Genomic DNA, 25,518 nt, shown 5'->3' with positions numbered 1-25,518 from the left:
TGTTGCTGCATCGGCGAAGTCTTTTTGGCTGAAGTCAACGTGTAGGTTTAGGCTGATTGGACCCACCAGATCTCGATAGTCGATGCCATGTTCCGAAAGGTGGCTCCTGCTTCCCACCAGTCGTTATGCTGGAAGAGGTCTTGACGGACGATAGTCTGGATGGGAACACCCAATCGCTCGACAGTATGTGAGCCCTGATAAATTGCAACTTGACCAATTCTTAGCTACCGGCGCCTCGGCTGCCTACTCCCGGGTTTACAAGCCGCATTATAGGAGGGAGAATGCATGCAAGTGTGCATCACCTTGGCCCCGGTGCTAAAAAAAAAAAAAGTAGGAACGAAAAAAAGGAAGACAGATAGAAATGGCCTGAATCTTGCACAGCTAGTGAGTCTGTCATGAAAAGAAACCAACGTCACACGCATGAGGGATGAAGGTACACTGAATGGCAGACCGGTTGCGCCATTGCGACCGATGAGCAAGGGATACGTCTGGACGTCGGGCCGTGCTTCCCGGGGCCAGCAAGCTATGGGCGCCGGTTGCACGTGACATCTGGCAAATAAGAGTCCAAGCAGCCGCCACTCGTAGGTGCAGGGTTCGCGGCTAGCCGGGCTAGGCAGCCCATTGGGATGCAGCAAAAAAAAAAAAAAAAAAAAAAAAGACGCAGTCGAGGGGACAAGTTTGTGCCTCATAGATGCGTTTTTGGTGCGGTACAATCTGGCAATGCGCCAGTCGGCTGTGAACCGCGAATCGTGCAATGCTACCCCTTAGCTATAGTGCTACTACCCATCGACCATCCCACTAACCAGCTTTGCCACATACCAGCTTACACGCCAAGCACCCTTTTGAACCTTACCCAGGGGAGGGAGGGGTTTACGGTAAGGAAGACTCACCTTGCTTACCTACCTACACTAGTTGGAGGATGCTTTTTTTTTATGTTATTTTTTTTCATATATATTTTAATGCTCTCATGTCTCAAAGCCCGTCCGTACCAAGCGGAACATCAGCAACAAAAAAGTTGCACGAATAGCACGCACACCCATAATTTCTGCCTTTGTGGCTCTCACTTTTTTTCTTTGTTGCTGTCTTTTGTCTATTTCAGGGGAGGGGGACGAACTCCCGCATACCACCCTACAACTGCAACCTCTGCACCTTGGCTAGTGCATTTCGTTGGGTGACATTGTTGATTCTCCTCGGTTCAGGTATCCGACTTTAGTCTCGGGGAGGAGCATTAGCATGACAGCATTAAGAGGAGGTCAAATCGACCAAACGTGCTGCACCACCGCCTTGCTGCATCTGTACCAACTTTGGGAGGGGTATAGAACGAGAGCTGCTGCAGCTGAGCTGGACATCTATTAGGTGTGTGTCCGGTTTTTTTAATGCGCGCGGATGATGGATGATCACAAGCAGGTGGTCGATGGTTTTGGTCATGGCTATTTCATTTTTCATTATTATCAGCTGCAACCAAGGTTTATCCACAAGGTACCTTGCATAACCAGGCAAGTAGGAAAGGTAACACATTGCACTGTGATGGGATCGGGGCTAATGATTTGGAAAAGGCGGCTGTTAGGAGATCGAAATTCCCTGGCGAGAAGCCGTGCCGTATATGCGCGCAACACGGCTAGGTGCGGGCTAACATTCTTTCTTTTTTTTTCTTTTTCTTTTTCTTCTTGTTTTCTTGTTCTAAAACGTCAAGTTTCATCTCCATTTGTCAATCATGGCGGCTAGGGTATCAAACCCCTTCTGCCTTGCCAGACCCGCAGGGGTACCCTGCCTGTAATCCTTCTTGTCCGCATAGTCGTCCAGCCCGCCCTCGTAGATTTCCACCGTCACCGCCAACTGCCTGGCCCCCCTTTGCAGCAGCACCCGCGCGCCCTCGACGTGGCCCCGGAGCGCCGCGTAGTGCAGAGCCGTGGCCCCGTGTCGGTTGCCGTGGTTGACGTCGAGGAGCGGCCGGCGGGCCCGTCCCAATATTGCCGCCCATATACTAATGCTGCTACTGCCCCCGCCGCCGTCGTCGGACATCTTGGATCCAAGCAGAAACCGCAGCACCTCGGGGTGCGCGGTCGACACGGCTAGGATCCCGTCTCCAATGGCGGTTTGGGCGCTCTGCAGGTCGGTCAGGGCGGAGGCTGGGCCGCGGCGGGCGAGGAGCAGCTTGAGCGTCGAGAGGTGGCCGCCTTCAGCTGCAGCGAGCAGGAGAGATGCGTACAGCTTGGATGTTTGCGCTTCTGCGTTTGCTATTTCGGAGGGTGTCGAGTTTGGTTCCATGGTTTTATCTGTCGCTGTCACTGCTTTTGTAACTTTCTTCGCTTCTCCTATATCCCGTATTCTTGGATTGCGTTCCGGTTTCGGCTTGGAGGTGGTTGTCTGTTGAGCCGTTGGTGGCTCAACTCCTTTAGTCCTCTTCTCGTCCCCTGACGAGGGTGTGTATTCGCTGCGGCTATTACTAACACCAGTATATGTACTTGACGCCACCCGTGGTTGCTCGCCGCCATCATGACCCTCTACCATCCGGTCAAGAATAAGCTCCAAGAGCCCATCCAACCCCTTTGTGGCCGCGTGGTGCAACGGCGTGGACCCCCAAGCGTCCACGACCCTCAATGGATCCGCGCCGCGGTCTACAATAAGCAGCTTCGCGATATCATGGTGCCCGCGGTCCACCGCGTGCCACAGCGCCGTTGGGCCTGGGGCACAGGCACCGACCCCGTCCGCTGGGTTTTCAGCAGGTGCAGGCGCCGGTCCGAGGAGAAGATACCGCGCAACCGCCTCGTGGCCGGCCCGCACGGCGAGCAACAGAGGCGTGGCACCGTCGTCGCGCAAGCTCCCCACCGCCGCGCCCGCCGCCACCAGCCGCTTCACGACATCGATGTGGTTGTGAGCCGCCGCCGCGTGCAGCGCCGTTTGTCGGTTCGCGTCGGAGAGGCCAAGGTCGGCGTTCTGTGCGAGCAGGAGGTCGACCACGGCGGCGTTGCCTAGTCGTGCTGCGGCGAGGAGAGGGAAGGAGTCGGCCTGGGACGAGGAGCTCGGCTGGTTGGCTGGCGTGGAGCTGCCGCCCTTGCTGGTGGTGCTGCTGTTGCTTAGGTTCCGACTTGTAGGGCCGCCATTGCTATCACTGCCGCCGCTGACACTGCGCATGTTAACATCGGCGCCGTGCGTGAGCAGGATCCGCACGATCTCAGTGCACCCTGTTTCGATGGCGTATAAAAGTGGTGTTTTCGGGACTGTGCCCCTGGAATCACCCCCTGGACTCCCACTAACGCCCTCCTGCCCATTGATATCGACGCCATGCTCACACAGCACCCTGACGATCTGAGCATTCCGCCGAAGAACAGCAAGGTGCAGCGGCGTCGCGCCGCCAGGCAGCGCAGCCTCAACGTCAGCCCCTCGCGCCACCAGCTGCAGCACCACCTCTGCCCTGCCAGCAGTCACAGCCGCATGCAGCGGCGCCCTGCCCTCAGCGTCCCTCCCATCCAAATCCGCACCGTGGTCAGCCAGCGCAAGGACCGTGCCGCAGCTTACATCCGGATGCACGAGCCCGGCGGCGTAGTGCAGCGCAGAGCGGCCAGAGCGGTCGGCAGCGTCAACGACGGCACCCAGCTCGCAGCACAGCGCGACAAAGTCGTCGGGCAGCTCACAGCGCACGGCGCGCACCACGGCCGTCTCGCCCGCCGCGTTGGTGGCCTCGAGGTCCGCGCCCGCCAGCACCAGAAACATGGCCGCCTCGAGGCAGCCGACCGAGAAGGCGCGGTGCAGCGGCGTCACGCCCACGCCCGTCTTTGCCGCGGGCCGTCGTGGCGCTGTGGGGGTCGACGGCCGACCCGAGGCGCTGGTCACGACCACACCGCCGCGCGACAGGTTCGGGTCCACCCCCGAGCGCAGCATGGCATACACGGCGCCCAGGTCCCGGCTTTCGATGGCGGCGTGCAGGTCGCGGGCTGCCATGAGGCTGGTGGCGATGTTGCTTATGCCCAGACTGCGTCTGTGGTTGAGGTCGTGGCGCAGGGCCTGGATCTCGGGCTTGTCGAGGATGCGCGGGCGGTTCACCACCGTTGTGGAGGTTCGACGGCAAGAGATGTTGGCTTTTGGTCGGGACGGCCTGTGTGACGGTTTCGAGCTCGTCAGGAGCCCGGAGCCTGAAGGTTGCTTCCGTGTTACCGCCTTGGGTTTCGATGCCTGCCTCTGCCGTTGGAGTGGTTGTGGTGCTGCTTGTCGGACTGATTTGGCGGGACTCATCTGCTTGCTGTGACATTATGAAAATGGGACTTTGAGTTAGGTTTCCGATTTGCGTATCGCGTCTTGATAGTCTCTTGCTGCTTACGTTTGGATATAGTTCAACAGCGACGCCATCGAGTCGTGATATCCATGCGACGGAGCCCACTGTTCCACGTGAACGAAGTTGATGCCATCGGCGGTGGCCGGCGGCTGAGTTGAAGTTTGGGACATGGCGATATTTGGTAGTATAATAGATATCTTGTTGTGTGGTATTTGCTGTTTGTCCCAGATCTGTATGATAAGCTGGTCTGCGCCGAGATTCCGTACGAGAACCGTGCTGCGTACAAAGCCATGCAGAACCTGGCTGGACCGTAGTGTATAATGAGAATGAATCAAAGCAGCATCCGATTAGCCTATCCTCGCGACGACGCGTGTGCTTGAGGTCGTTGGAATGAGGTCTTGTTGACTTGATGTAAATGGAATGCCCACGCCATTGGCATGGAATCCCCACGAAATAAAACTTGAAGAAAAAAAAAACCCCCCATTGTGGAACGAGACACATGCAACTAGCCTGCAATTCCTCACAATGAAGGCCAGAGGCATTACCTCTTTGTCCTCCTCACAGATCCCTGATTGCGCTTGTTCACTTAGTTGTCAAGGTTGTGATGGGTGCTCCAAACAACCCAACTTTTGTGGATTTAGCACTAACCCCCTCCATGAACCGTCATTACAACCTTCCACATGATAAATGTCTTGAGAATGCCCATTTTGTTGTGTTGCCTTCTTTTCTTTTTTTCTTCTCTGCCTTGATGACATGTCGCCATATACCACTTCATATACCTCGTTACCGACATTCCTCTGGTGTCCCGACATGGCGTCGAATATACACAATCCATTTGAACAACCCACCCAAGTTTCCTCCTGGGTTTGAATTTTTATGGACAACTTTCCAGCAACACGAAACTAAAAAATAACAACAGCACACCTAGTTCTCTCAAACGTTAGCTAACCTTCCATCGGCTTCCTTGCTGATGATGGTTGCCGACGTGACCCTACCAAAAGCCAAAGTGGCTTATCGCCGTGAATTTATCACGCAAACACAGTTGCCTCTGGAAACCTGCTCTTGGCAGCTTTCTTGGCAGTCTCGAGTTCGCTACTCCTCCAGCTCTTCAGGGTGTCCATGGCAGCCTCGGCATCCTCCAAAGTCAGCGATTCGATGTTAAGGATTGACGTGATGTCCTTCTCGCTCTGCTTTTGGTCGGCTCCAATATATTTGCTGGCACGGATGGCCGCCAGTTCGTGTGCTGGCTTGCCCTTGTTCTGGTCGCGGAACTCCTTGTTGAGCTTGTTCAGATCCGCTGATGGGGGCACCGTGGTAAACTCCAAATCAATCACCTCAGCAACCTTTGGTGGCAAAGATTCGCGGGCCGCATTGAGGGCGCTCCGCATACGGATCGACTGCTCATGTAATCTGGGGTGGTTGGGATCGATCGCACGCGCAGCGTTCAAGCACCCAAGCGCAAGAATGTACTTGTCTTCAATGGAGCCGTCGCTGTTAGCAAGTCGGAAAGACAGGTAGATACCCCTGGGACAGCAACAAAAAGACAAAAACTTACTTCTCCTGATGTACACCTCAAACCCGGCCAGTTGCGCCTCGATGTGCTTGGGGCTGAACTGCAGCAGATGCACAAGGAATTTGACCGCCTCGCCCAGAGGATCTTTGGTTGCAGCCAGCTTGAGACCAGATGGGTCGTCGTCCACCTTCTTGGGAGGCTCCCCATCCACCGCCTTGACATTCTTCTGACCCTTGTTCGGGTTCTCCTTGGCAGCCTTTTCTTGTGCCTCACGCTCCGCCTTCTCCTGAGCCTTCTTTGCCTTTTTGGCAGCCTTCTTCTTCTCAGCAATCGCCTCCTCGCTCAGACCGTCGGTGCCGTCCGATGTACCGTTGACCCCGTTCGTGTCGGCTGCCGGCTCTTGGCTGTCGTGCAGATCGAGGTAGATTTTGATTGCGTCGAGTGCCATTCGTGAGTAGAAGGGGTGCTCCCGAAGCCTGTCCTCCCAACGGATCATGTCTACATAGGCGCGCACCAAGCCTTTCCTCAAAGAAAACGTGTGGAAGTCGTACTGGTCCTCCTGCCAGATGTCGAAAATGTTGAAGATAGCGTGGAACCTCTTTAGTGCCATTCCAATGTTGCCCCGTCTGGCGTAAGCCTCGCCGTCCTCCGTAAGGAACCAGACGGACTGCATATCCAGCAGGTCGGCAAGCGGGCCACCTGGGGTCTCTGCCCTGGTGAATAACCCCATAATCTCCAAAGCCTGCTCGTTCTCGTTGTTGCGTAGCATGTACTTTGCAGCCTTGGTGTTGACATAACGGTCCTTCTTGTCGAGCCCCCGCGCCTGGTCCATAGTCTCCGAGGCCTTTTGGGTGTTTCCGTGGTGCTTCCATATCCTTGCCTTGGTCATGTGGAAATCAACACTGGTTGGTGCAAGCTCGATGGCCTTCTCAACAAACTCCATGGCCTTGGAAAGGTCTCGGCTGAGGTGGTAGTTGTAGTGCTGAGCCATAAAATAAAGGGCCGCGGCCTTGCCCTTGGACGAGTCCCCGTTGGTCTCCCCACTGCTCTCCTGGGATGAAATATACTCCAATACAAGCTCTGGTAGGGTTGACTTTTTGAACGAATCCGAGTAGAGGTGCTTCAGGTTAGCAAACGTGGACGGGACACCCTTGTTCAGCATGGAGGTGAGGTATTCCCGAGCAGCTGTCTTGAACTCGTCACCTGTTTCCGGAGGTTATGTCAGTCGATATGTCGTGGTAGAAACAATGATGGCCGAGAGCCCGCTTTCGAGCAAGCAAATATTGGGGCATATACTCACCGGACAGGATATCCAATGGCAACCGACGCGCAGCGTCGCACCTAGGAGCCTTTTTCGCATATTCGTCAAAGATGGCCTGTTTGGCAGCCACATCATCGGAGATACCCATCGCCTCTGCCAAGCCGTAGTAGTAATCCGCATGGTCCGGGTTCCTGTCCAAGAGGGCCCTCCAGGCCTTGGTGGCCTCCTCCTTCTTGCCGAGCTCGCTCAGGTACTTTGCCCGGGTCTCCATGACGGCCAGGCGGTCCAGCACGCTCTTTGAGATCTCTTCTAAGTGGTCTAGGGCGCGTTGTGTGTCGCCCGACTCGGCAATGATGGTGTTTTTGTACATGATGGCCTCGGAGTGCTCAAAGTCAGCCCGTGAAGGCGGAACCTTGAGGCTCTGCTCGTAGGTAGTGAGGATGTTCTCGGCCTCGGCGAGGTTCCCGGCGAGGTGGTGGGCAATGGCGACGGCGGTCCAGTTCTGGCGCAGCTGGGGTCGGGCCGTGAGCATCTGCATGCGCGTCTGGACGTATCCTTGGTAGTCGCGCATTTGAATCTGTAGGATGGCCAGGTCGCGCTGGATCTGGGCAGACTTTGGCTCGAGGCGCAGGGCGAATTTGTAGGCCTTGATGGCTTCGTCAAAGTTCTTTTGCGTCTTGTAAAGCATGCCGTAGACGTGCCACACGACATGCGACTTCATGTCGACCGAGACAGCCTCCTTGCCCAGTGCGAAAGCCTCCTCGGTCTTGCCCTGAGCGTTCATGATCAGGGCCTTCATGGCCATGGTTTCGCCATGTTTGGGGTTCTTCTTCAAAATCTGCTCTGCTGCCTTGAGGCCACGGCGGTACTGCTTGTCCTCGAAGTTTCGGACAACCGTCCGAAGCAGGTTGCTGTCCCTCGTACTGAGGGGTTGTGATGGCGACATGATGGGCGTGTCTCTGTGTGTGTTGCTTCTGTGTGAATGTCGTATCTCCCTCCCCTTTTTAATTTAATTCCAGGCTTTTTGAAGCTGGTCGACGACGCCTGGGTTCGGGTCGAAGGTGTGGGGTGTTGTTGAGATGGATGGAGGCTAGGAGGAATAGATGACTTGCGCAAAAGTCAAGTCGGAGCCTTCCACTCTTGACGAAAGCAAGCGGACGATGGAGGGAAAAAAGTGGAGGGGCAAGCACGGGCAGCTCGAACCGGACCCAATTCCGTTTTCAAAGGGCTGTCGAATCGAATCGTGTGTCTGGGAATTGAAAAAGCTACGAGCCTCCTGCCTAGAGTTTGTCTGGGCGACGGCAATGTCCTCGATACAATAGAAAACACTCCGACCTCGCTGCGCGGCGTTGTTGACTACGCCAAAGCTACCATACGCTAGGTACCTCCAAAGGAGATCGTGTGTCTCGAACTGCTTTGAGACTGGGCTGATGCTTGGCTGTGGTGGCACTTGACAAACACACAGCCCGCGTGTCGGATTCGCTCATGGGCGGGAGGTGGAGCCCATCGATGCATACAACCCCACATTCGACTGTTTTAAAGCTTTCGGAGATTAGATAAAGCTAAGGTACCAAGGTAAGGTACCTTGTTGCACGCCTCCCTCGTGCTTAGATGTATTGCCTTGGTGAAAACAACTCCCAGTAACCGCAAGATGAGTAAAAAAGAAAAGATTGTTTTTCTATTGAGTCGATGTGTACACATAGACGTACATATATACCTTATGCAACAACAACAACAACCACATATGCCTCGCGTATATATCCCTCTACAAATCCGAGAGTATCAGTATCCCCCTCACCCAAAACCTAAGGAGAGGGTGTCCCCGCAGACGGTCGCTCACGCATACTCTTCTGCCACCGATTGAAAGAGTCCTCCCAGGTCTCAAACTGGTCTTCAGGGCACCTCCCCTTGATAATGTCCCACGTCCGCGTCCTGACAATGTTCTCCACCCCACGCTCCTGTCGCAGCAGTATGGCCAGCCTCTCGGTCCGCGCCTCCCTCGGATAGAAGCGCGCCGAGTACGGATCTAACCTCTCGTCAATGACCCTCTCCTTGTCCTTGGCCAGCTCCGCCTCCCTGAGCGCCGCGTCCGGGTCGCTGGGGTCCGGGCTCGTGGCCACCGCGGCGCAGTAGGATATCACGTCACTCCGGGCCTTCCACGACGGGAAGAGCACCTTCTCCCTAAAGGACTGGCACTTTTCTGCCTCGATCATCCGGTGCATCGGTCGGGCTATTCGTTGCGACACGGCCGCCGGGTCGAATTGTTGCTTTGCCGGCTCTTGCAGAGCGTTGAGGTTCTGTGTGATGGAATCGTCGATGGCGCTTCGGGATAAGCGGAGGAACTCTACGTCATAGTGCAAGTGAGCGGTTTTAGCGCCGGTGTTCGTTTGGCTATCATCCCTGACAACGAAAAAAAATCATTGACATATCTAAAGCTCGTACGAACCTCGTAACGCAAGTGTAGAGAAACAAAACTGGGGTGTGAGGGTGGGAGTGTCAGGGTGGTTAGGCATGGCTTGAAGCGAGTCCGGCGCAGCGTCCTTGTCCTGGGTGTGTGTGGTGTTGGCTGCGCCGCCCGGAGCTGATCCGGCTGACCAGAGAAAATTCAGTGGCGCCACGGTGACGGTTGTATTAAAGATTACCTGGATGGCGCAGAGAGCTACTTCAAGGTTCTCGAATACCGTAGTGTGTAAAATAGGTATTTACGTGAAGGTATTGGAGCAAGTTTACTTTCGACCAGCAGTGTCTTGGAAGAGGCGTTTACAAAGTGTGGCGCAGACGCTGGTGGATAAGTTGAGATAATACAGCAGCCCGATAGCCGAGTGGGTCTAGGCTAAGCTCTGCTCCACTTTAACGTGTTGTAACTTTGTACCTTCCTAACCATCCACGTACGGTACGAAGTAACAAAAAGTCAGAAGGAGCATTTCTTCCAAAGTTCCAATAGGCAATCGATTCATTTTATTGTCATCGCAACAAACAACTTCAGACATGTACTACCGTTAGTGTGAGATGCTGTCTGGGCTGTCAAAATTCGAGGTCTAAGCATTAGCCACGTGCTCGCCGCGTGCAGAACGCGGTTGGACAAGGACCGATGCGCCACACTATGGTCCTGTTTGTCTTTGTCTTGTCCTGAACAAATCACATGCTGGTCAAAGGCACGATATGCTCTTGCCATGCAGCCGAGACTGCTCTGGTCTCGGGTCAGTATACATGATTCAGATTCCGTTAAGCACAAGTCTTTTGTTCTTTTGCTTCTGTCGAAAGGTACGGGCCTTGATTGTAATCGTTCCAGTATCTGGGAGATGCTCTGTTCTTCTCAAAATATTCGGACACAAGATCAGGTCTCTTCTTGATTGACAAATGAAGCTATTCTCAAGTCCAGCAAGAGAACCACAGTTTTTTGTGTGCCAGTCGAGAGCGGAGTCTTCATCATATATGACCTCAAACCAATCGCACTAAGCTGACCTTGACACCTTATAGTTCTCTTTGGGCTTGGGCTCTGGCGGAACTGACGAAACCCGATGCCTCTCCATACGAGATGGGTTGTCGTGGGTGCCGGTCTCGGGGAAGCGGCCTGGACTTACTCCTGGATATTCCTCGGCAGCACACCCAGGACAAGATCCATCCGGACTTTGCCCTACATCGGATCCTTCGCCAATAGTAAAGGTAGAAGCGGGATATGTTTGCTCATCTTCCAAAACCTCTGAAAATTCCTGTCCCATCTCAGCCGCGATCTCTTCATCGGCCGGACCATCGACGGACCGCAAGACAGTGTCTTGCGTAAGGCTGTCCTCCCCGAGGTCGTAACTATCCCCCTGAAAACTTTCGCCGGACCGCATCCCCATGCCGTCATCCCAGTACATCATACCCTCCACCTTGACGTGCTCCCAGTACTCCTCGACGGGCTCGACCTCACCCCAGTCCTGGGATCGTATCTTTCCCAGCTCGTTTTCGTTCTCGATCTCTCCATTCTTGTCAAAGAAGCCCAACACCCAAAACTCCTCCATCAAGGCATCGTATTCAGCCTCTCTGCGTTCAGTCTCGGCCGCAAGGTGCTGCAGGAGCTCCTCACGCTCCGCCCACTCCGGTCCGAAGATGACTTCTGCAGAGAGGTTGTCTTCGGCGCCCTCAAGAGCACCACTGGACTGAGCGTCGTCTTGATCTTTGGTTCCGTACTCCTCCGAGGCTTTGGCTCTCCACGCCGCCTTGTGGCGCTGGAACTCTTCGAGCAGGTGTGAGTGAATACGGATGGCCATTGTCACGAATTCGTCGTAGTCTCTGTCTACTGTGGCCTTGGAACTGGCAGAGGGAGACGTGGTGTCACTCTGGGGGCGGAGGGCGATGTCAATGACCATCGAGTGTCCCTCGTAGTGTATGTGGGCTTCTGTGCTGGTGACACGGCCAGGCTCCTTCTTCGGCTTGGGCTTTGCGCCCCAGAATGGGGATGGTATGTTGAGCATTTTAGTGAGAAATATTAGAAGGTGATGGATAGACTAAAGTAATTTGTTGTGGGAAAGATCGGTAGTGGGTTTAGGTGGTGGGTATATCTGGTTGTCGTACTTGGTGAAAGAATACCCTCAAAATAGTAGACTTGCTGATACAAGATGCACGCAGTTTAGCTCATTTAATAGAAGGCAGAGTCGACCTGACCAATCATGTTTCCTTTGTCTCGTGTCTGCTTTGTCGTCATTGTCGCCTTACGCATGCTGATTTCCATAGAGCGTCGGGTAAGTCTTTGTGTCCAGTAAGGTTCGCAAATGTCTCAGCCACAACTTGTAAGTTCTGGTGCCTGCTTGCCGGGGGGTATACCGAACGGTGGTACAGACGACTATCATCTGATAATAAACAATCGAACTAGTCTGGTTCTAGAGAAGGGAAGACGAATTTTGGTCTCATAACTTGCCGACAGTCAACACAGGTGAAGTTCTCAGCTGGGGCGAAAACCTCCGCCACAATTTTGGTCGTAAGCCTGCATAATGACATGTTTAGTCTTTTTTAAACTCTGAACCAACATCTTCTGTGCATATTTTCTTTTTTTTTTCGCCTAGAAACCATTAATACATGTTTGTTTACTTTTCTTTCTTTATTCCCCCTAGACCATTCATTATACCCAGACTGGCGATTTTACCCCCGCCTTAATCTTCATCCCCCAAGTTTGAGCATGTCATACGCACCTTGAAGCGACTGTATATACCCTCATTTATACCATATTTCACCACGAAAAAAGCAGTCGTGTCTACCATTCGTTCCAATACCCACTGCGCATCACGGAAAAGCTACTTTTTCTACATCAGACTTCTTCCCTCACACAATGCCGACCCAAAAATGGCCCAAACCCCTCCCGCAAAGCATCGAAAGGCTCTCCATCGCCAGCATGCCAGTGATCGAGCCCAGTGACCCGGAGCCGCTAAACGAAAACGGCTTCCTGCTCGGCCGCGTGATCCGCCTCGAGGTCGCGCTGCAGAGCATCCCCGTATCGGACCCCAAAGAGGTCTTTGATCACCCGTCCGCCGGACGACGCTGGGTCGTCAGGTGCAGGAACCGCGAGGAGCTCCTGGGCGCCGTCGCCGGCGAGCAGGGCCCCTACCCGCAGACGGCCGCAAACCAGCACAAGAATGAGGCTTCGGCGCTCGTGCTTCGAGAGCTCGGCCTCGAGGGCCTGCAGATCTTCTTCCGCGAGGACATGGTCACCCTCGAGGGTTTCGCGGGCTGGGGTGAGCACCACGGCGTCCCGGGCCTGCCGCCGCGCCTCAAGAGCTTCATTCGGCGATTCCGCCGCATATTGTGTCCGATAGAGGAGTTCCTGGCCATGACGGACGCCATCCTCAGCACGCCGCCCGCCGAGAAGATCCCACCGCCCCCTCCAGCCCCGAAGCAGAGGCCGACTTGTCTGGCCGCAATCAGGCGCATCTTCCGAAATACCGACGAGGTCCTCAGGGATGAGCTGGAGCGCACACGTCGGATGGCGCCGCCGGCGATCCGCACCATCCCATCACCGCATGTTGACTTTTGCGAACTGCTGTTTCCGCCAGGCTACCTCGTTCCTCCTCAGGGCACCGTGGAGGAGCAGCATGTGGACCGTGAGATCGTGGTGTGCCTGAACAGCGCCGAGGAGGCCACCGACTTCAGCCGGGACGCGTTCCTGCTCGCCAGCCACGCACCCGACGTCATGATCAAGGGCCGCGAGACCCCCAGCTACGAGCCGGAGATGGATGACCTGTGGGAGAGGTATCGGCGCTGCCAGGAGTTTTGCATCTCCCCCGCCGATGTCTACAGGAATAAAGAGGCTGGCAGTTCGCGCCGGCTGATTTGTGTCTTTCGCAGGAAGTCGGCTCCTCGCCCGGTTGTCATCCTCGACTATGACGTTATTGGCCTTGCCTTTTGAGGACCTCAAGCACCCAGGGCCTGCTAACAACGTCTGTTAAAGTCCTGCCCAGGCCTCCAAACAACAAAGGCTTCTGCAGCTTGATAATCGAGGGTTTCAAAAGAGTTGGTTTTGTAATCGCGTCAACACGCATGATCGTCAAGAAGTTATGTTTAATGGTATTATACACAGAAATTGTCATGAAACTATGAGGACAAAGAGGAACAGCCATTGGCGTTGGGACACTAGCGTTGAAATATCAGGATTGTTTACCGAAAAAAAAAGAAACAAAAAAGAACAAAAAACTCAAATTAGGGTATCTTATTTCGCTGAGAGTTATCCTTCTAGCGACTGCTTTGCCCCTTCAATCGGTTTATTGGCCAACTCACTGGAGTTCGAAGGGTTCAAAGGTGCAAATAAAACAAATTCATACAAAATCAACGAGAGCGACGTCAAGTGAATTGGGAGAGGAGCCGTGCATCGGAGGCCAGGGGGCCGACACTAGGACTTGTTCACCGCGACCTTCTCCCAGTTCATTGGGCCAGGGGCCTCGTAGGTGCCGGCCTTGGATAGAACTAGGCCGAGACCTCGGTGAATTTCACATTGAAAAGGGGCAAACGGCACGCCCTCACCATCGATGCTGATGTAGCCGCTTGCCTGGTTGCGAGGAGTGATGCGATAGGCTGAAACCTTGCGGTACCTGACGCGAGAGTCATCAAAGAACTTGCCGCTCTCGACGAGCGTCATCAGCTCCAACGACTTGAACGGCGAGATGTCGCCGTCGACCGTCACGAGGTCCATCATACCGTCGTTGATGCAGGCTGCGGAGAATATGTTGCTATCGGGCATGATGTAGGCCATCTGATCGGGAAATTGTTAGCTTGGTAATGGTTCTTCGAGACGATGAAATGGTAAATAGGGGGGACACAAAGCACTTACGTTTCCGCAGTAAAGCTGTCCCATATTGTCGTATGAGAATGTTTCCCAGCCCTCAGGAACTTTATCGTTGATTGTGCCGTACTTCAAGGGAGGTAGACCCTCCCCAACCTCGGTTCCAACATCGCCATCGACAACAGAGTCTGCCTTTGTGACCGGGGCCGTGGAGGATCTGTCCGGGCGGTGTCTGGCGTAGTGCTCTTTAATCCCGGCTTTATCATCAATCTCCACCTTGACGGAGATGTCGCAAGGATAAACGGCTCGCTTCACCGCGCGCGTGATGTAGCCATACGTAAAACGTGCAGAACCCATCCACCGCAGGTTGTCTGTCCCCAGGTCAGACTCTGCAATGACACCCAACGCCTGGCTCAGGAAGCTGAGGGTTCGCGTGTTGCCCTGCGTGACGCTGACGAGATCCAAAGCCGTCGGCACGCCCTTGACTGCAGCCAGAGCAGCAGGAGACACCCTATGTGTGCCGTAGAGGTTGCAAGCCATGGCGTTGCCGCTCCCGCACGGTATGTGCACCACGGCGACGCTCTTGAGGGCCTTTTGAGCGTCCGGCCGTCTGCCGAGCCCGTTGAACGTCTCGTACACCAGTCCATCGCCGGACGCAACCGCGATGACGTCGTACTTGTCGAGATCCAGCTTTTGCACAATCTCCTCCGCCTCCCCCCTCCGTGTTGTCGTGACGATCTCGAGCTCCATGCGGGCTGCGAGGAATATGGGGCGTACTTGGGTCTCGAACTTGCGCATTGCGCCGCCGGGGCCTGCGTGCGGGTTGATTATCACGAATGCTCGTTTCCGCCGCGTGGTAGAGGGGTCATAACTATGGTCGAGGAGAGATGACGCCCAGGCAGATGCCCGGGCGGCTGGGGAGGATTGCGCGCCGGCATTGCCAGCTTCTAGGTCGGCGCCAGCTTCTGCTGTTGCCGGAGCATCGGTGGTGGTATCCTTTGCTGTCGTCGCCGGTGGCAGAGGTATGGTTATCTTGGTGGGGCGTATTTTCGTCTTGGAAACGTCCTCAGCATAGTCTATAACCAGACTATCGCCAGCTACCTCGGCCCAGAGGATATTGTATAGTGGTATGGTACGTTGGCTTTGTTTTGTGGCGGAATTGCCAGTGCCGAAGCAAGATCTGCTTGATTTTGATTTGCCAGTGGAGGACTTGTCGTTCACGAGCAGCTTGTCTCCCACGATTGAGAGATTGTAGCTGCCAAGAGCAAGCGATTCCCCGTCCAGCGCCATCTGTACCTAGGTGGGTGTTCTGGTTTTGAGCAATATCGACAGTCAAGTCAAGCAAGCTTGGTGACGCGTTGCTCTGTATTGCGACGCTCAAAAAAAGAGTTGCCACAGGAAATTGGGGACGGAAGGGTGCGTCGTTACAAAATGTGGGCAAAAGAAAGTTTCCGAGGGAATTAACTGTTACTCGACGCCTCACATAATTCTATTGCTGACCAGGCTTGTCAGGTACCATTCGTTCGGCGTTCAAGATCTCCTTAAGCGTGGGGATCACATCGGAAGCGCGTTTGCTCCAACAGGGACAGGGGTAACTGTCGCATTTACCACCCTTTTCGATAAGTGTTTACGGCTTTCGGGGTGCGCGGGCTACCGTTGCGCTCCGCCATCAAAGCGGCAAGGACGCAAAGGTGCTTCAAATCAAAAGTTAGACTGACTTGCTCGGAAATCGCATGATAAATGATTTTGAGGATTTGTTTCAGTGACTTTTTCACCCGTGAAATTTAAAAACCAGACAATAGGCCGCGGCATAAAAAGGATAGAATGAAGAAGACTTGAATATAATGCCAAGTACTTCCTTCCATCGTTGACGAACACGGGATGGTCGGAAATGGAATAGGTCCTCTTTTCTCTTGACCCCTGCGGCCTAGTGGGACCAATCCTCGCCCCAAGCAACAAGGTTGTGTTGCGGGGTTGACATCGGGTACGATACTTTAGGTACGGAAGCTCATCCGATGTCAATTGCCTGAGTTTTGCGTAAAACGTACAGCGTAAATGTAGCTATCAAGGCATTCCATGTACCTACTGTACATTCAGTAGCTACCTAAGGTAGGTACTTGCAACATCGTCGATGGCATTTATTCAGCGAGTGTCATTTGAATACTGGTTGGCTGCTGCTGATGCTAGAAATAGTACAGAACTCACTCCCTTAGGTAGGTACCTACCTGCCGACCTACCAGACTAGTAGTAGGCATCTAGTCTAGACTAGTTCTAGTCCAGAATAGAGCCAGTACAGCAGTTCTGTTGCCAACAAATCGTCCACGCTTCGGGCGGGGTATCAAAATCTCAATGTTTCTTCTCTGGCTCAGTCTAGCCTGGTCTAGATCTACCACGTATAGATACAACAAAACCCGGAACTGACTAGACTGATGCCCAGAACTAGAAACAATTTGTCAAAACAAATATGTGTTTAATCGTCGAAACCGTCCCAACTGCCACCGCCATCCTGATCATCAGCGTCGGCATCAACCATGCCCTTGTTCCACGGTAGCCTTTCGTCCTTCAATGCCTCGTTTGCGCGGACCTTGACCGACGTCGTCTCGGTCTCCTTGTGAAGCGCCTCCACCAGCGCATTTATCCGCTCTAGTATCTTGGGGGCTTCCTCGTCGTCATCTGCGTCCACCAGCCCGACCTTCTCGGCCTCGTCCACCCATATATCCAATGCATGTATCCTCAGACCGGCTGCGACCGTCGGCGGCACCAGATCCCTGTGCTCTCCCTTTGCAACCAACGCCTCTCTCGCCTCGATCTCCTCGGCGGTGGAGAACGGCCACTCCTGGAGCAGCGCCAGTACGTCGTCGACCCGGTCCTGGTGCCACCTGCCCTCTGCGGAAGCCGTCTTCTTCCTCTTCTTCCCGGCATTGTCGCCCTCCTGCTCGCGCTTCATCCATGCGAAGCTAGCGCCCAGGACTCGCCTGACCAGCAGCAAAAACTTTTCCATCCGCAGGACGTCGATGCTGGCCCACTCGCGCGCCATGGTAGCCCAGAAGCCGCGCAGCCAGGGGATGACGGATTCGCGGGGCAGCTGGTGCATGAGGCCGGCGAGGTCGTTGCAGAGGTTTTGTTGCGGGATGGCACGGTCGCACATCCATAATGCATAATAGAGACCTTTCCACAGCTTCAGGATCTCGACGGGTCCCAGTGCATTTGTTGACCTTCTTGACGAGAGGAAGTTTTGGAGTGATGTGAGTGCTTGTGTGCGTAACTTGCGATCTATGTGCCCAGGCGCATGTTGTTAGCTATGAGGCGCTGAGATTTTTTGCAATTGGTCAGCAAAAAACATACCACTGGATGCAAGATTCCTAATAAAGGGCATGTTCTGATCTGAAGACGCCATTTTAAGTATTAAGTACTGCTCGTGCAGTCCTTGGGTACCTGGGTTTGGTGATGGTTCGAAGGTTTGTCGCGGACGGCCAAATTCGCTAATGCTCCTGGGGAACTTTTTTTCGCCATAGGTGGGGTCAGGGACTTTTTGTTGTCGCGCGGCGCGTCAAACTTCATCCACTCATTTGAAGCGTGCGTCCGACTGTCAATGAATTGATTGATTTACAGCAAATCTTTCTACACAGCGATGATACCTGAGATGAATATGCAAAAAGAGCTAATACATGCTCGCTAGAATCAAAAAGGAAAATTTTTAATTCTCAGGTTACTTGAATTGAGAAAATGAAAAGATGTCTCTCGCATTGAGAGTATCGACAAAACTGCAAAAACAAACTCCCTCGGGTGGGCTCGAACCACCAGCCTCTAGATAGCTGCTATGAGATATAACAGTCTAACGCGCTAGCCAATTGCGCCACGAGGGACTAGACAAGCTCGGATGATGAACTTGCTTGCATGCTCATGGTTTGTGGTCATATTATATAGCAAAGTGTGGCAGAATCATCAATCGCAAGTCGGGATTTTTTCTGTCTTGCGATTCCTTTTCAATCACGAATCTGGCTTTTGCATGATCTGCATATGGGCCAAAACATTTGATTCTTATTACACACCAGACAAAGCGTTTCACATAATAAAACTAAAAAAAAAAAAAAAAAAAAAAAAAAAACTAGCGAAATGCACTAATCCACCCTTCTCGAATTCCTATTCCGCTGTGATCTCCTCAATCCATCAATTCCACCCTGAATCATCCCAACCCCATCGCTCGCCGCCTTTTCCCCCCTCTCCTTGACGCGATGCTTCTCCGCCTCGTCTCTGACATCCGCCATGACGTCCTTTCCAATGCTAGTGCCGCACATCCAGTCCAGCAGACCCCACGCGCCAAAATTCCCCTGCTGCCTTGCCCCACCGCTGCAGCAGCAATGCACAGCGGTGCGACGCGCGATCCCGCCCATCAGAATTCCCGGCACGACGCTGTACCCCGACATGGCGAGCGTCTCCTCCGCGGTCGCCAGGGCGGCGACGAGCAAAAATGTGAGCAGGTGCGGGCGCAACACCAGCGCCGGCAGGTAGAGCGGGACGAAGCGGTGCAGCAGGAACGAGACCGGGTGGTCGGCGCACAGCAGCAGCGAGTAGGGGGCCGCACCGCCGCTCCGGGCGTGTGCACCGTAAGTTCCGTGCCACCGCGCGACCCGCCCGCCGTCTTTGCGGTTGTGCAGGACGTGGCGGTGGATGAGGTAGGTGAGGACCTCGCGGGCGGCCAGCATGGCGCCCACGTGCTTGATGATGGCCCAGGGGAGCGGCAGCGTCGTCGAGGTCTGCAGCAGCGGGCTCTTGGTGAGCAGAGTGTAGGACGTGCTGACGCCGGCCTGGACCGAGGTTTCGAGCGCGAGGTTCACCAGGACCAGGCCGACCGTGCGGGCCAGCTGGGAGGCGTCCCGAGGGGGTAGGGAAGAGGCGCCCTCGAACTTGATGCTTTCGGCCAGGCTGGGGATTAAGGTGTCGAACAGCAGGGATACGAGCGATGGTACGAGGAACAGTGCTACGCGGATGGCCAGCATGCCCACCAGCTCGATGCGCAGGGGGCTGTGGGACAGGACGAGTGTCGTCCATGTCATGTAAAAAAAGAGTAGGTTCAGCGACGTCGACCATGAAGTCATGGACGGTGCGAAAAAGTATGACAAAATGGGGAGTGACAAAAGTATGTCCATTGTGACGGCTTCAGCGTTTGGACGCTGATGTTTGATCGTGGGTGAAGTGCAGCTGTCTTTTGGGATGTGTGTTGGGTACAAAATCTTAGTCTTGGAAGTGAAGTGTCGCAGTTCACTTAAACTGCAAAAATATGGGAGTAAGGTTGGCGATCATTGCCCAGATATCATGATACCAATTATCGAGGCGTCTTTTGCATTGCTGAACCACAGCGGGATGAGATGACGTGGTTGGGTCGTTTCTTGCCTGTCATCAACCAAAACATCCCGATGACGTCGTTTCGCCAACCAGCCCCAGGTCAGTCAGGCTCACTCATGACCACCAGACTTCGCGTAATTTTTTTTTTTTCTTCCTTTCCACCTGAGTACCGAGCAAGATTCGAAAATGAAAATATCAAGTACCATTTGATGTTGGGAATATTGGTGATTTGGTCTGAATTACAAGTATAAAGTTGCTTACAGTGCAAGCTGGATGTGGTGCATACTCTTCTGCTTCCAGAATAGTTCGGATGTTTTGCCAACCTTCTAAGCTTTAAGTGAAGCTTCTATGGAATTGATTATCCTTGCTCGAAAAGTTCGAAAGTAAAGCCCATGAGCTCATTTTATAATGCAATTCCATAGTTGAGATAATTTGCACAAGTCAGATGAACACATAGCTTAAAATATCATACCTAGTTTTGGTCTATTTACTATTCGCTATTCCATGTTCATGATGACCCCAAAACGCCATTGCAATGCCGCAGAAAACTCGCCACTAAAACATCTGTCCCTGGTATCATAACTTGTGTTTATCCAAACAAAGAAGAAGAAAAAAAAACAAATAAAATCACATCTGCGTTGCACAGAAAGATACTTGGCAACTCAGCACGGTCCTGCTTCGCCAATCTTGTCTCTCCACCTAGCACTCTCCACCGCATTCGACACAGCAGATACCAGATCAACGTGGAAAAAGGGGCGATCAATGCCAAAAACCGGGGCATACTTGCCTCGACAAGCCCCATCACACGCACCAGCGTGCCCCTCGTCGCAGACGTGCCGTAGGTGGCCCGCTACCGATCCAGGGGTAGCAGTTCCACTGCTTGACAAACGGTCACCCAACCCAAGCTCGCAGTCGGCCAGGTCCTCGACGCTGTTGACCCGAGTTGTGGCGTCTGCGATGTCGGCACATTCCTGATCAGCGCGGCTGACTGGGTGCTTCCTTGGCGGTTCAGCCACGACGGTCGCAGTGTCTCCCGAAGAGGTTGCACCAACGTCGAAACCGGGGATCCAGAATCCGCCGCTGGTCACTGCGCTAGGGTAGCCGAACCCGGCGGCGACCAGCGCCCGGCGCGTCCAGCGGCTGCGAACTCCGGCCAGATGCCACTCGACGGCGGCTGGTGCTGCCCAGCGGTCTAGCTGTGCACGCATGTCCATCAGGCCCTCGACTGCAGAGCTATCGACGTGATTCACCGTGTTGAAGTCGCAGATGACGGCGCGGAGAAGCGGCAGATTTTGTTCATTGGGGTAGTCTGAGGGTTGGTCGGTCTTCTTGACTGCGGCCTCGTTCCATGGACGATCCTAAAGCAGTGTGTTAGCGAGAACTCAAAGCAGCCTAGTGGAGAAAGCTGGAGATAATCATTTCGTTGCACTTACTCCTGGCCGCTTGTACTCATTCATGTTTGTTTTCCGAGTATGACTGGTAATATGGGCGACGATGTGATCAACACACTGCGCTTGGTTGAGGTAAGTACAGCCCTCGGTGAACCTGTAGATGAAAACCCCCGGATGGACAGAGCTGACATCTACGGCTGGGTTGGAACCATCACGACGATCAAGTGGTAGAAAGACCTCGCGGCCATTGTTCACCCAGCCATGGCCCAGACTGCTGGAATGCTGTGAGCTCTGAGATGGGAGCCTCTGTTCCCAATGCTCAGATGCATCACTGGGTCTGCGGCCACCGCCTTTGCTATGCGATGATAAAACATGCATCCTCGCTCGGCCAAGAAACCTCCCCTGAGACCTCGCGATGCGCAGTAGGAGAATGAGAAACGACAAGCCCACGGTAGCGTAGATGCCAGTTTCAAGGCTGAGGAATATCGAAAGGAAAACGCCCACAAAGTATATGAAGACATCGAGAGGAGCGAGCTGCCAGTACTTGACGAGCGTGGCGGGGGGTGTGATCAAGTTGCTCACGCAATGAACGATCAATCCAGCCAGCGCCGCCGAAGGGATAAAATAAAAGACTGACGTGAGGGCATAAAGAGCCAATATGAGAATCAACCCGTTGAACACCCCTGCAAGAGGTGTCCGAACACCAGCCTTGCTTAGGATGGCAGTGCCACTGAAGGATCCAGTAGCTGCATAACCGCCAAGGAATGGTCCCAGGAGGTTCGCGGCTCCGATGGAAATGATTTCCTGGGACGGGACAATAGTGTAGTTGTTGAGTCGAGCAAAAGACTTGCCAATGGCGATATGCTCAATGATCAAAATTATTAGGAGCGCCGGCAGTTGGGGTATGAGAAACTTGACGAGATCAGGGTTAAAAGAGGGTGTACCAGCAGCTTGGAAGCCTGGTAGTAGTGGCAGATATGGGTTAGTACTTCCATGGTTCCTAGTAAATGAAATGATAGTGAAACAAGTTTCATACCTGTTGGCACAGGGCCAAGTATTTTGAACTTGGCTTCTTCTGGCGACAAACCTCGATTCACAATGAAGCTGATAAGCGTGTAAAGCAGGATCACAAACGTCATGCGGATGGATGAGATGGTGTCCCACATCTTTGCCTTGTGTTTCTGCTTGACGGCCATCCGAGCACAGAATGACTTGATAACGTGCAAGATCAAAATGGCGGTCAACCCAACCGCAGCACCGACAGTGGCTTTTGGTAATGCCCTGCATGTATTGACGAATACGGCATAGGGGGCGTCGCGGGTATTGATCTTGTCGGCAATGCCCAAGACGGTTGGCATCTGGCTGATGGTGATGGTGACGGACGCACCAGTGACAAAGGAAGCGATGGCGACATGTGGGATGAACTCAATCAACCAGTCCAGCCTGAGCATGCCAAATACCAAGAGGAAGCACCCGGACAAGGCCGCAATGGTCTTTGACACTTCCTCGGGGGCGGACTCGGGATTTTCAGCGCGTGCCGCCTCTATTATCTTACCCACCAGCAGCGACACTACAGCTGTGGCTCCTATGGCGATGTCTTTGGATGTGCCGAACAGCCAATAGAGTGCGGCGCCGGTAAAGGAGGTGTAGAGTCCGAACTCTGGACGAAGGCCGGCAAGGATTGCATAGGCCATTGCTTGAGGGACAACAACGAACCCGAGCGTAATGCCTGTTGGTTTGAGCTAGGATTAGCAACAGCTATGGGCTTTTGTGTGCCATTCACAGAATACTTGCCGCCAATGACGTCTCCCATGAGCCATTGTAAATTGTAATGGCCTATCCAGCGTACAAAGGGAAAAAGACTTGTGATGTATCTCGAGGTCCCAGCCAGTGTCGGTCGTTGCTCTAGGAGCCACTCCTTAACGGTTGGGTCCTCCTCAAAGAAGGGATCCAGTGGCATAACTGCCCCCAGAGCCCGCGCTTTCAGGTCGTCGGGAAGGTGGCGTGATTTTGCATCTTGATCAATGCCAACTGCTTTGGCCGCCACTCGCATGCCCATTTTTGGCGCCACGGTGGTCGTCTTCCCACGCTGCGTTGGCAGCAAGTTTTCAAAATTTGAAGAAGAAACCCGAGTGGCCAAATAAATCAAGCACCGAGGACGAAAAAGTGATAAATGGAAAAAAAAATAAGGACTCGCATAAAGCAAGGGTAAGTTCCTTTAATTAGGTACTAACGTGCTGGGAGACGCTTGTGTCAGGAAGGAGCCATCGATGAGATCTGCTCCGGCCGCCAGAGTCAAAAACTTTAGGTCGGTACACTCTTGAACAAGGTAATGAAGATGAACAAGGTGGCGGGCAATAAAAATTTAATCAATGTGGGATCACCCATTTGTTTTGTTAACCGCTGGCGCCGGTGCCCGATCGGCAGGTCCCGGGCCAGGGGCGGTAAGCCATTAAAGAAGTCATGGGCAAGACTGGTTCAAGGCTCAGCCAAGAAGAGACTGCCCCATACCGACGGCCGTTAGCGCTTGGTACCAGACGGGGATGGGCCGGGGATATCTGGGTACGGCCCTTCCATGGCCTGTGGAATGTTCCGTTGGTTTAATTTTGATGGGTCATTATCTCGGCGACCTGTCGGTTGGGTACCATCTAAGCCGTCATGGCTTCTTGACGGACTTTTATGGTTGGTGTAGTCGCGTGGGCAACAGAAACTCTGTCAATCAACAAGTGGCAAATGATTGTTTAGTGCAATTGCTACAGAAACGCCCGGATGGTGGAAATGGCATCGCAATGACCAACCCTCATCAAAAAAACGTTTTAGAAAAAGAAAGCATCTAGTCTAATCTGTTTAGTTAGTGTCTGAACTTGAAGAAGAACCGAAGAACCCCGTGTTGGTTCGAGCTTTGGCCAACGTCATCTCAACTTCATCGTCTGGTCTCGTGCATATGATGGGCCTGTAACAAGCGGCGGTGTAAGTATGATAAAAAAAATTACAGGCGAGTAAGTTTTCGTTACGCTACGTTTTATTATCTTGAAGCCGTCCCGACAACCGCCAGCCGGCACGAACCGTTCTGCCCGTGGCCATGGTTCCAACTGTCCGGTTACCCTTGTTGAAGATTTTCCTTGTGGAGTTCCCGGGGCGGGGCCGGCTCATCGGTCTTGGGGCCCCGGCCGGGAGTTGCCACACAGCCCTATATGGATTTACGGAGTCAGGTAATTAATTATATGATCTTGATGATCTAGAAGATCCATCAATAGTTGATATCTAGACCTCAAACATATGGGGCAAATTATAGATACAATGACGTTGGTGAAAGTTTAAACAAGTTAAGGCCAAGTTCCCCCCGGAAAGTTGAAACGTGCTTCTTATTTCTGATCAGCACCTATAATTTCCGATGATCATTTACTATATCCCAAGCCACTTACTACGCGACACATGAAGCGTTGGGTATGTGTCAAACTTGAGAGTATAAGTCTTGGCATTCGGGTGTCGGATAACCGATAGCCGTGAAGCAGTATCTAGTGACGAGGTCTGCTTGCCACCTTATCAGGCAAGTGGTTTTGACTGGGCATTTGGGTGTTGATGTTGATGCGTGGGACAGTACCTCGGGTGCGTACTGATTGTTGCTTGTCGATGACCAGACAAGACAAGGATTTCGCGCTTGCGCACGGGAAAATCTGTTTGGTGGCTTGGATTTACAAACATCCCGTTCGTACTGTTTCAATAGCTCAGCTACCCTGCACCAAAGTCAACTACAAAGCAAACTTTGGAATCAATCAGCCTGCGGTGATCAACTCGTGGGGTTTTACTGTACACAATTCGCGCTTACAGTGCTACACTACCCGGTTTCCATGTTTGCTACAATTGGGTGAATTTGATGAGACCCTTTATGGCTGGCGCCTAATTATTCTCTTCTTTAACCCTGAATCGGTCAATGACTCCTTACACAAGTAGGTAGCCGCCTTTGTACTTCGTAGTTCGTAGCAAAGATGCGAGCACGCTGCAGTGCGAGTCGCTAGTGCAAGTGGTGACTCCTTACCCACGGCTGGTTCGAAGGATTTGGGGTAGGCTGTTACTCCAAATTGTGTGAGTCGAATTTCTTGAGCCGCTTGCTGCTACAGATGACTCATCAAAATCTCTCTAAGTCTTCACTGAGGATGCTCAATCCGGTTCAATTGAAGGTCTCTCGCCTCCACACCTCGGCATATTCGTTCTGCTCTTGTTGCATCACTGCATAAATGCTGCTTGGCGCCGTCCTTCTGGGCCAATACGAATGTACTGCTGTGATAGCTAGGTCACAGTACATCTTGGAAAATCGCACAGTTACTGCAAAATTACCGCAAAATTGACCCCAGTCGCACAGTGTAATTCCAGAGGTCTAGGGAATTTTAGAGTTGTTGAAGGGTTGCCCACGAGTACTACATAAAGTCCTTCAACGTCCTTGATTGCGCATCGGCGCATCCCAAGTCGTAGGCAAAG

General features: G+C 53.3%; 9 protein-coding genes and 1 non-coding gene across 10 annotated transcripts; 1 reads left to right on the top strand and 9 right to left on the bottom strand.

The window, feature by feature from the left end:
* Positions 1 to 1,495: 1,495 nt before the first annotated feature.
* MGG_05152 (uncharacterized protein) lies at positions 1,496 to 4,443 on the bottom strand (the record flags this gene model as incomplete). Its single annotated transcript, XM_003712636.1, has 2 exons — positions 1,496 to 4,240; positions 4,319 to 4,443. 2 exons carry the CDS (start codon positions 4,441 to 4,443, stop codon positions 1,696 to 1,698), a joined length of 2,670 nt encoding a protein of 889 aa, XP_003712684.1. The 3' UTR covers positions 1,496 to 1,695.
* An 858-nt stretch (positions 4,444 to 5,301) lies between these two features.
* Positions 5,302 to 7,993, bottom strand: MGG_05151 (NMDA receptor-regulated protein 1; the record flags this gene model as incomplete). Its single annotated transcript, XM_003712635.1, has 3 exons — positions 5,302 to 5,747; positions 5,829 to 6,989; positions 7,087 to 7,993. 3 exons carry the CDS (start codon positions 7,991 to 7,993, stop codon positions 5,302 to 5,304), a joined length of 2,514 nt encoding a protein of 837 aa, XP_003712683.1.
* A 710-nt stretch (positions 7,994 to 8,703) lies between these two features.
* Positions 8,704 to 9,784, bottom strand: MGG_05150 (caffeine-induced death protein Cid2). Its single transcript, XM_003712634.1, has 2 exons — positions 9,494 to 9,784; positions 8,704 to 9,391 (listed from the first exon to the last, which is right to left on the bottom strand). Exons 1-2 carry the CDS (start codon positions 9,558 to 9,560, stop codon positions 8,853 to 8,855), a joined length of 606 nt encoding a protein of 201 aa, XP_003712682.1. The 5' UTR covers positions 9,561 to 9,784; the 3' UTR covers positions 8,704 to 8,852.
* Positions 9,785 to 10,255: 471 nt separating this feature from the next.
* MGG_05149 (uncharacterized protein) lies at positions 10,256 to 12,008 on the bottom strand. The gene has a single exon (XM_003712633.1). The coding sequence runs from the start codon at positions 11,505 to 11,507 to the stop codon at positions 10,503 to 10,505; it is 1,005 nt and encodes a 334-aa protein (XP_003712681.1). The 5' UTR covers positions 11,508 to 12,008; the 3' UTR covers positions 10,256 to 10,502.
* Positions 12,009 to 12,061: 53 nt separating this feature from the next.
* On the top strand, positions 12,062 to 14,161 carry MGG_05148 (uncharacterized protein). Its single transcript, XM_003712632.1, has one exon. The coding sequence runs from the start codon at positions 12,359 to 12,361 to the stop codon at positions 13,430 to 13,432; it is 1,074 nt and encodes a 357-aa protein (XP_003712680.1). The 5' UTR covers positions 12,062 to 12,358; the 3' UTR covers positions 13,433 to 14,161.
* MGG_05147 (sphingoid long chain base kinase 4) lies at positions 13,514 to 16,152 on the bottom strand. The gene is made up of 2 exons (XM_003712631.1): positions 14,351 to 16,152; positions 13,514 to 14,272 (listed from the first exon to the last, which is right to left on the bottom strand). The coding sequence occupies exons 1-2, from the start codon at positions 15,590 to 15,592 to the stop codon at positions 13,913 to 13,915; spliced, it is 1,602 nt and encodes a 533-aa protein (XP_003712679.1). The 5' UTR covers positions 15,593 to 16,152; the 3' UTR covers positions 13,514 to 13,912.
* A 275-nt stretch (positions 16,153 to 16,427) lies between these two features.
* MGG_05146 (ribosomal RNA-processing protein 1) lies at positions 16,428 to 17,795 on the bottom strand. Its single transcript, XM_003712630.1, has 2 exons — positions 17,648 to 17,795; positions 16,428 to 17,575 (listed from the first exon to the last, which is right to left on the bottom strand). The coding sequence occupies exons 1-2, from the start codon at positions 17,697 to 17,699 to the stop codon at positions 16,773 to 16,775; spliced, it is 855 nt and encodes a 284-aa protein (XP_003712678.1). The 5' UTR covers positions 17,700 to 17,795; the 3' UTR covers positions 16,428 to 16,772.
* Positions 17,796 to 18,079: 284 nt separating this feature from the next.
* MGG_20152 lies at positions 18,080 to 18,168 on the bottom strand. Its single transcript has one exon. It is a non-coding gene; the product is annotated as a tRNA-Asn (tRNA).
* A 155-nt stretch (positions 18,169 to 18,323) lies between these two features.
* MGG_15134 (uncharacterized protein) lies at positions 18,324 to 19,673 on the bottom strand. Its single transcript, XM_003712629.1, has one exon. The coding sequence runs from the start codon at positions 19,450 to 19,452 to the stop codon at positions 18,424 to 18,426; it is 1,029 nt and encodes a 342-aa protein (XP_003712677.1). The 5' UTR covers positions 19,453 to 19,673; the 3' UTR covers positions 18,324 to 18,423.
* Positions 19,674 to 20,106: 433 nt separating this feature from the next.
* Positions 20,107 to 23,468, bottom strand: MGG_15133 (sulfate permease 2). The gene is made up of 4 exons (XM_003712628.1): positions 22,834 to 23,468; positions 22,076 to 22,768; positions 21,082 to 21,998; positions 20,107 to 21,006 (listed from the first exon to the last, which is right to left on the bottom strand). The coding sequence occupies exons 1-4, from the start codon at positions 23,096 to 23,098 to the stop codon at positions 20,311 to 20,313; spliced, it is 2,571 nt and encodes an 856-aa protein (XP_003712676.1). The 5' UTR covers positions 23,099 to 23,468; the 3' UTR covers positions 20,107 to 20,310.
* Between the last annotated feature and the right edge of the window lie 2,050 nt (positions 23,469 to 25,518).

The sequence above is a fragment of the Pyricularia oryzae genome, chromosome 3, assembly GCF_000002495.2.
Source record: "Pyricularia oryzae 70-15 chromosome 3, whole genome shotgun sequence".
Lineage (NCBI taxonomy): Eukaryota > Fungi > Ascomycota > Sordariomycetes > Magnaporthales > Pyriculariaceae > Pyricularia > Pyricularia oryzae.
This window is presented reverse-complemented; position numbering and strand designations above follow the sequence as displayed.

Coding starts and splice junctions, on each gene's coding strand:
- MGG_05150 (XM_003712634.1), bottom strand. CDS start 9,560: ATGCCTAACCACCCTGACACTCCCACCCTCACACCCCAGTTTTGTTTC. Junction 9,392..9,493: donor CTCTACACTTGCGTTACGAG/GTTCGTACGAGC, acceptor ACTATGACGTAG/AGTTCCTCCGCTTATCCCGA.
- MGG_05149 (XM_003712633.1), bottom strand. CDS start 11,507: ATGCTCAACATACCATCCCCATTCTGGGGCGCAAAGCCCAAGCCGAAG.
- MGG_05148 (XM_003712632.1), top strand. CDS start 12,359: ATGCCGACCCAAAAATGGCCCAAACCCCTCCCGCAAAGCATCGAAAGG.
- MGG_05147 (XM_003712631.1), bottom strand. CDS start 15,592: ATGGCGCTGGACGGGGAATCGCTTGCTCTTGGCAGCTACAATCTCTCA. Junction 14,273..14,350: donor GACAGCTTTACTGCGGAAAC/GTAAGTGCTTTG, acceptor TTTCCCGATCAG/ATGGCCTACATCATGCCCGA.
- MGG_05146 (XM_003712630.1), bottom strand. CDS start 17,699: ATGGCGTCTTCAGATCAGAACATGCCCTTTATTAGGAATCTTGCATCC. Junction 17,576..17,647: donor TAGGAATCTTGCATCCAGTG/GTATGTTTTTTG, acceptor CTGGGCACATAG/ATCGCAAGTTACGCACACAA.
- MGG_15134 (XM_003712629.1), bottom strand. CDS start 19,452: ATGGACATACTTTTGTCACTCCCCATTTTGTCATACTTTTTCGCACCG.
- MGG_15133 (XM_003712628.1), bottom strand. CDS start 23,098: ATGGGCATGCGAGTGGCGGCCAAAGCAGTTGGCATTGATCAAGATGCA. Junction 22,769..22,833: donor CATGGGAGACGTCATTGGCG/GCAAGTATTCTG, acceptor TCAAACCAACAG/GCATTACGCTCGGGTTCGTT. Junction 21,007..21,081: donor ATGAGTACAAGCGGCCAGGA/GTAAGTGCAACG, acceptor ACACTGCTTTAG/GATCGTCCATGGAACGAGGC.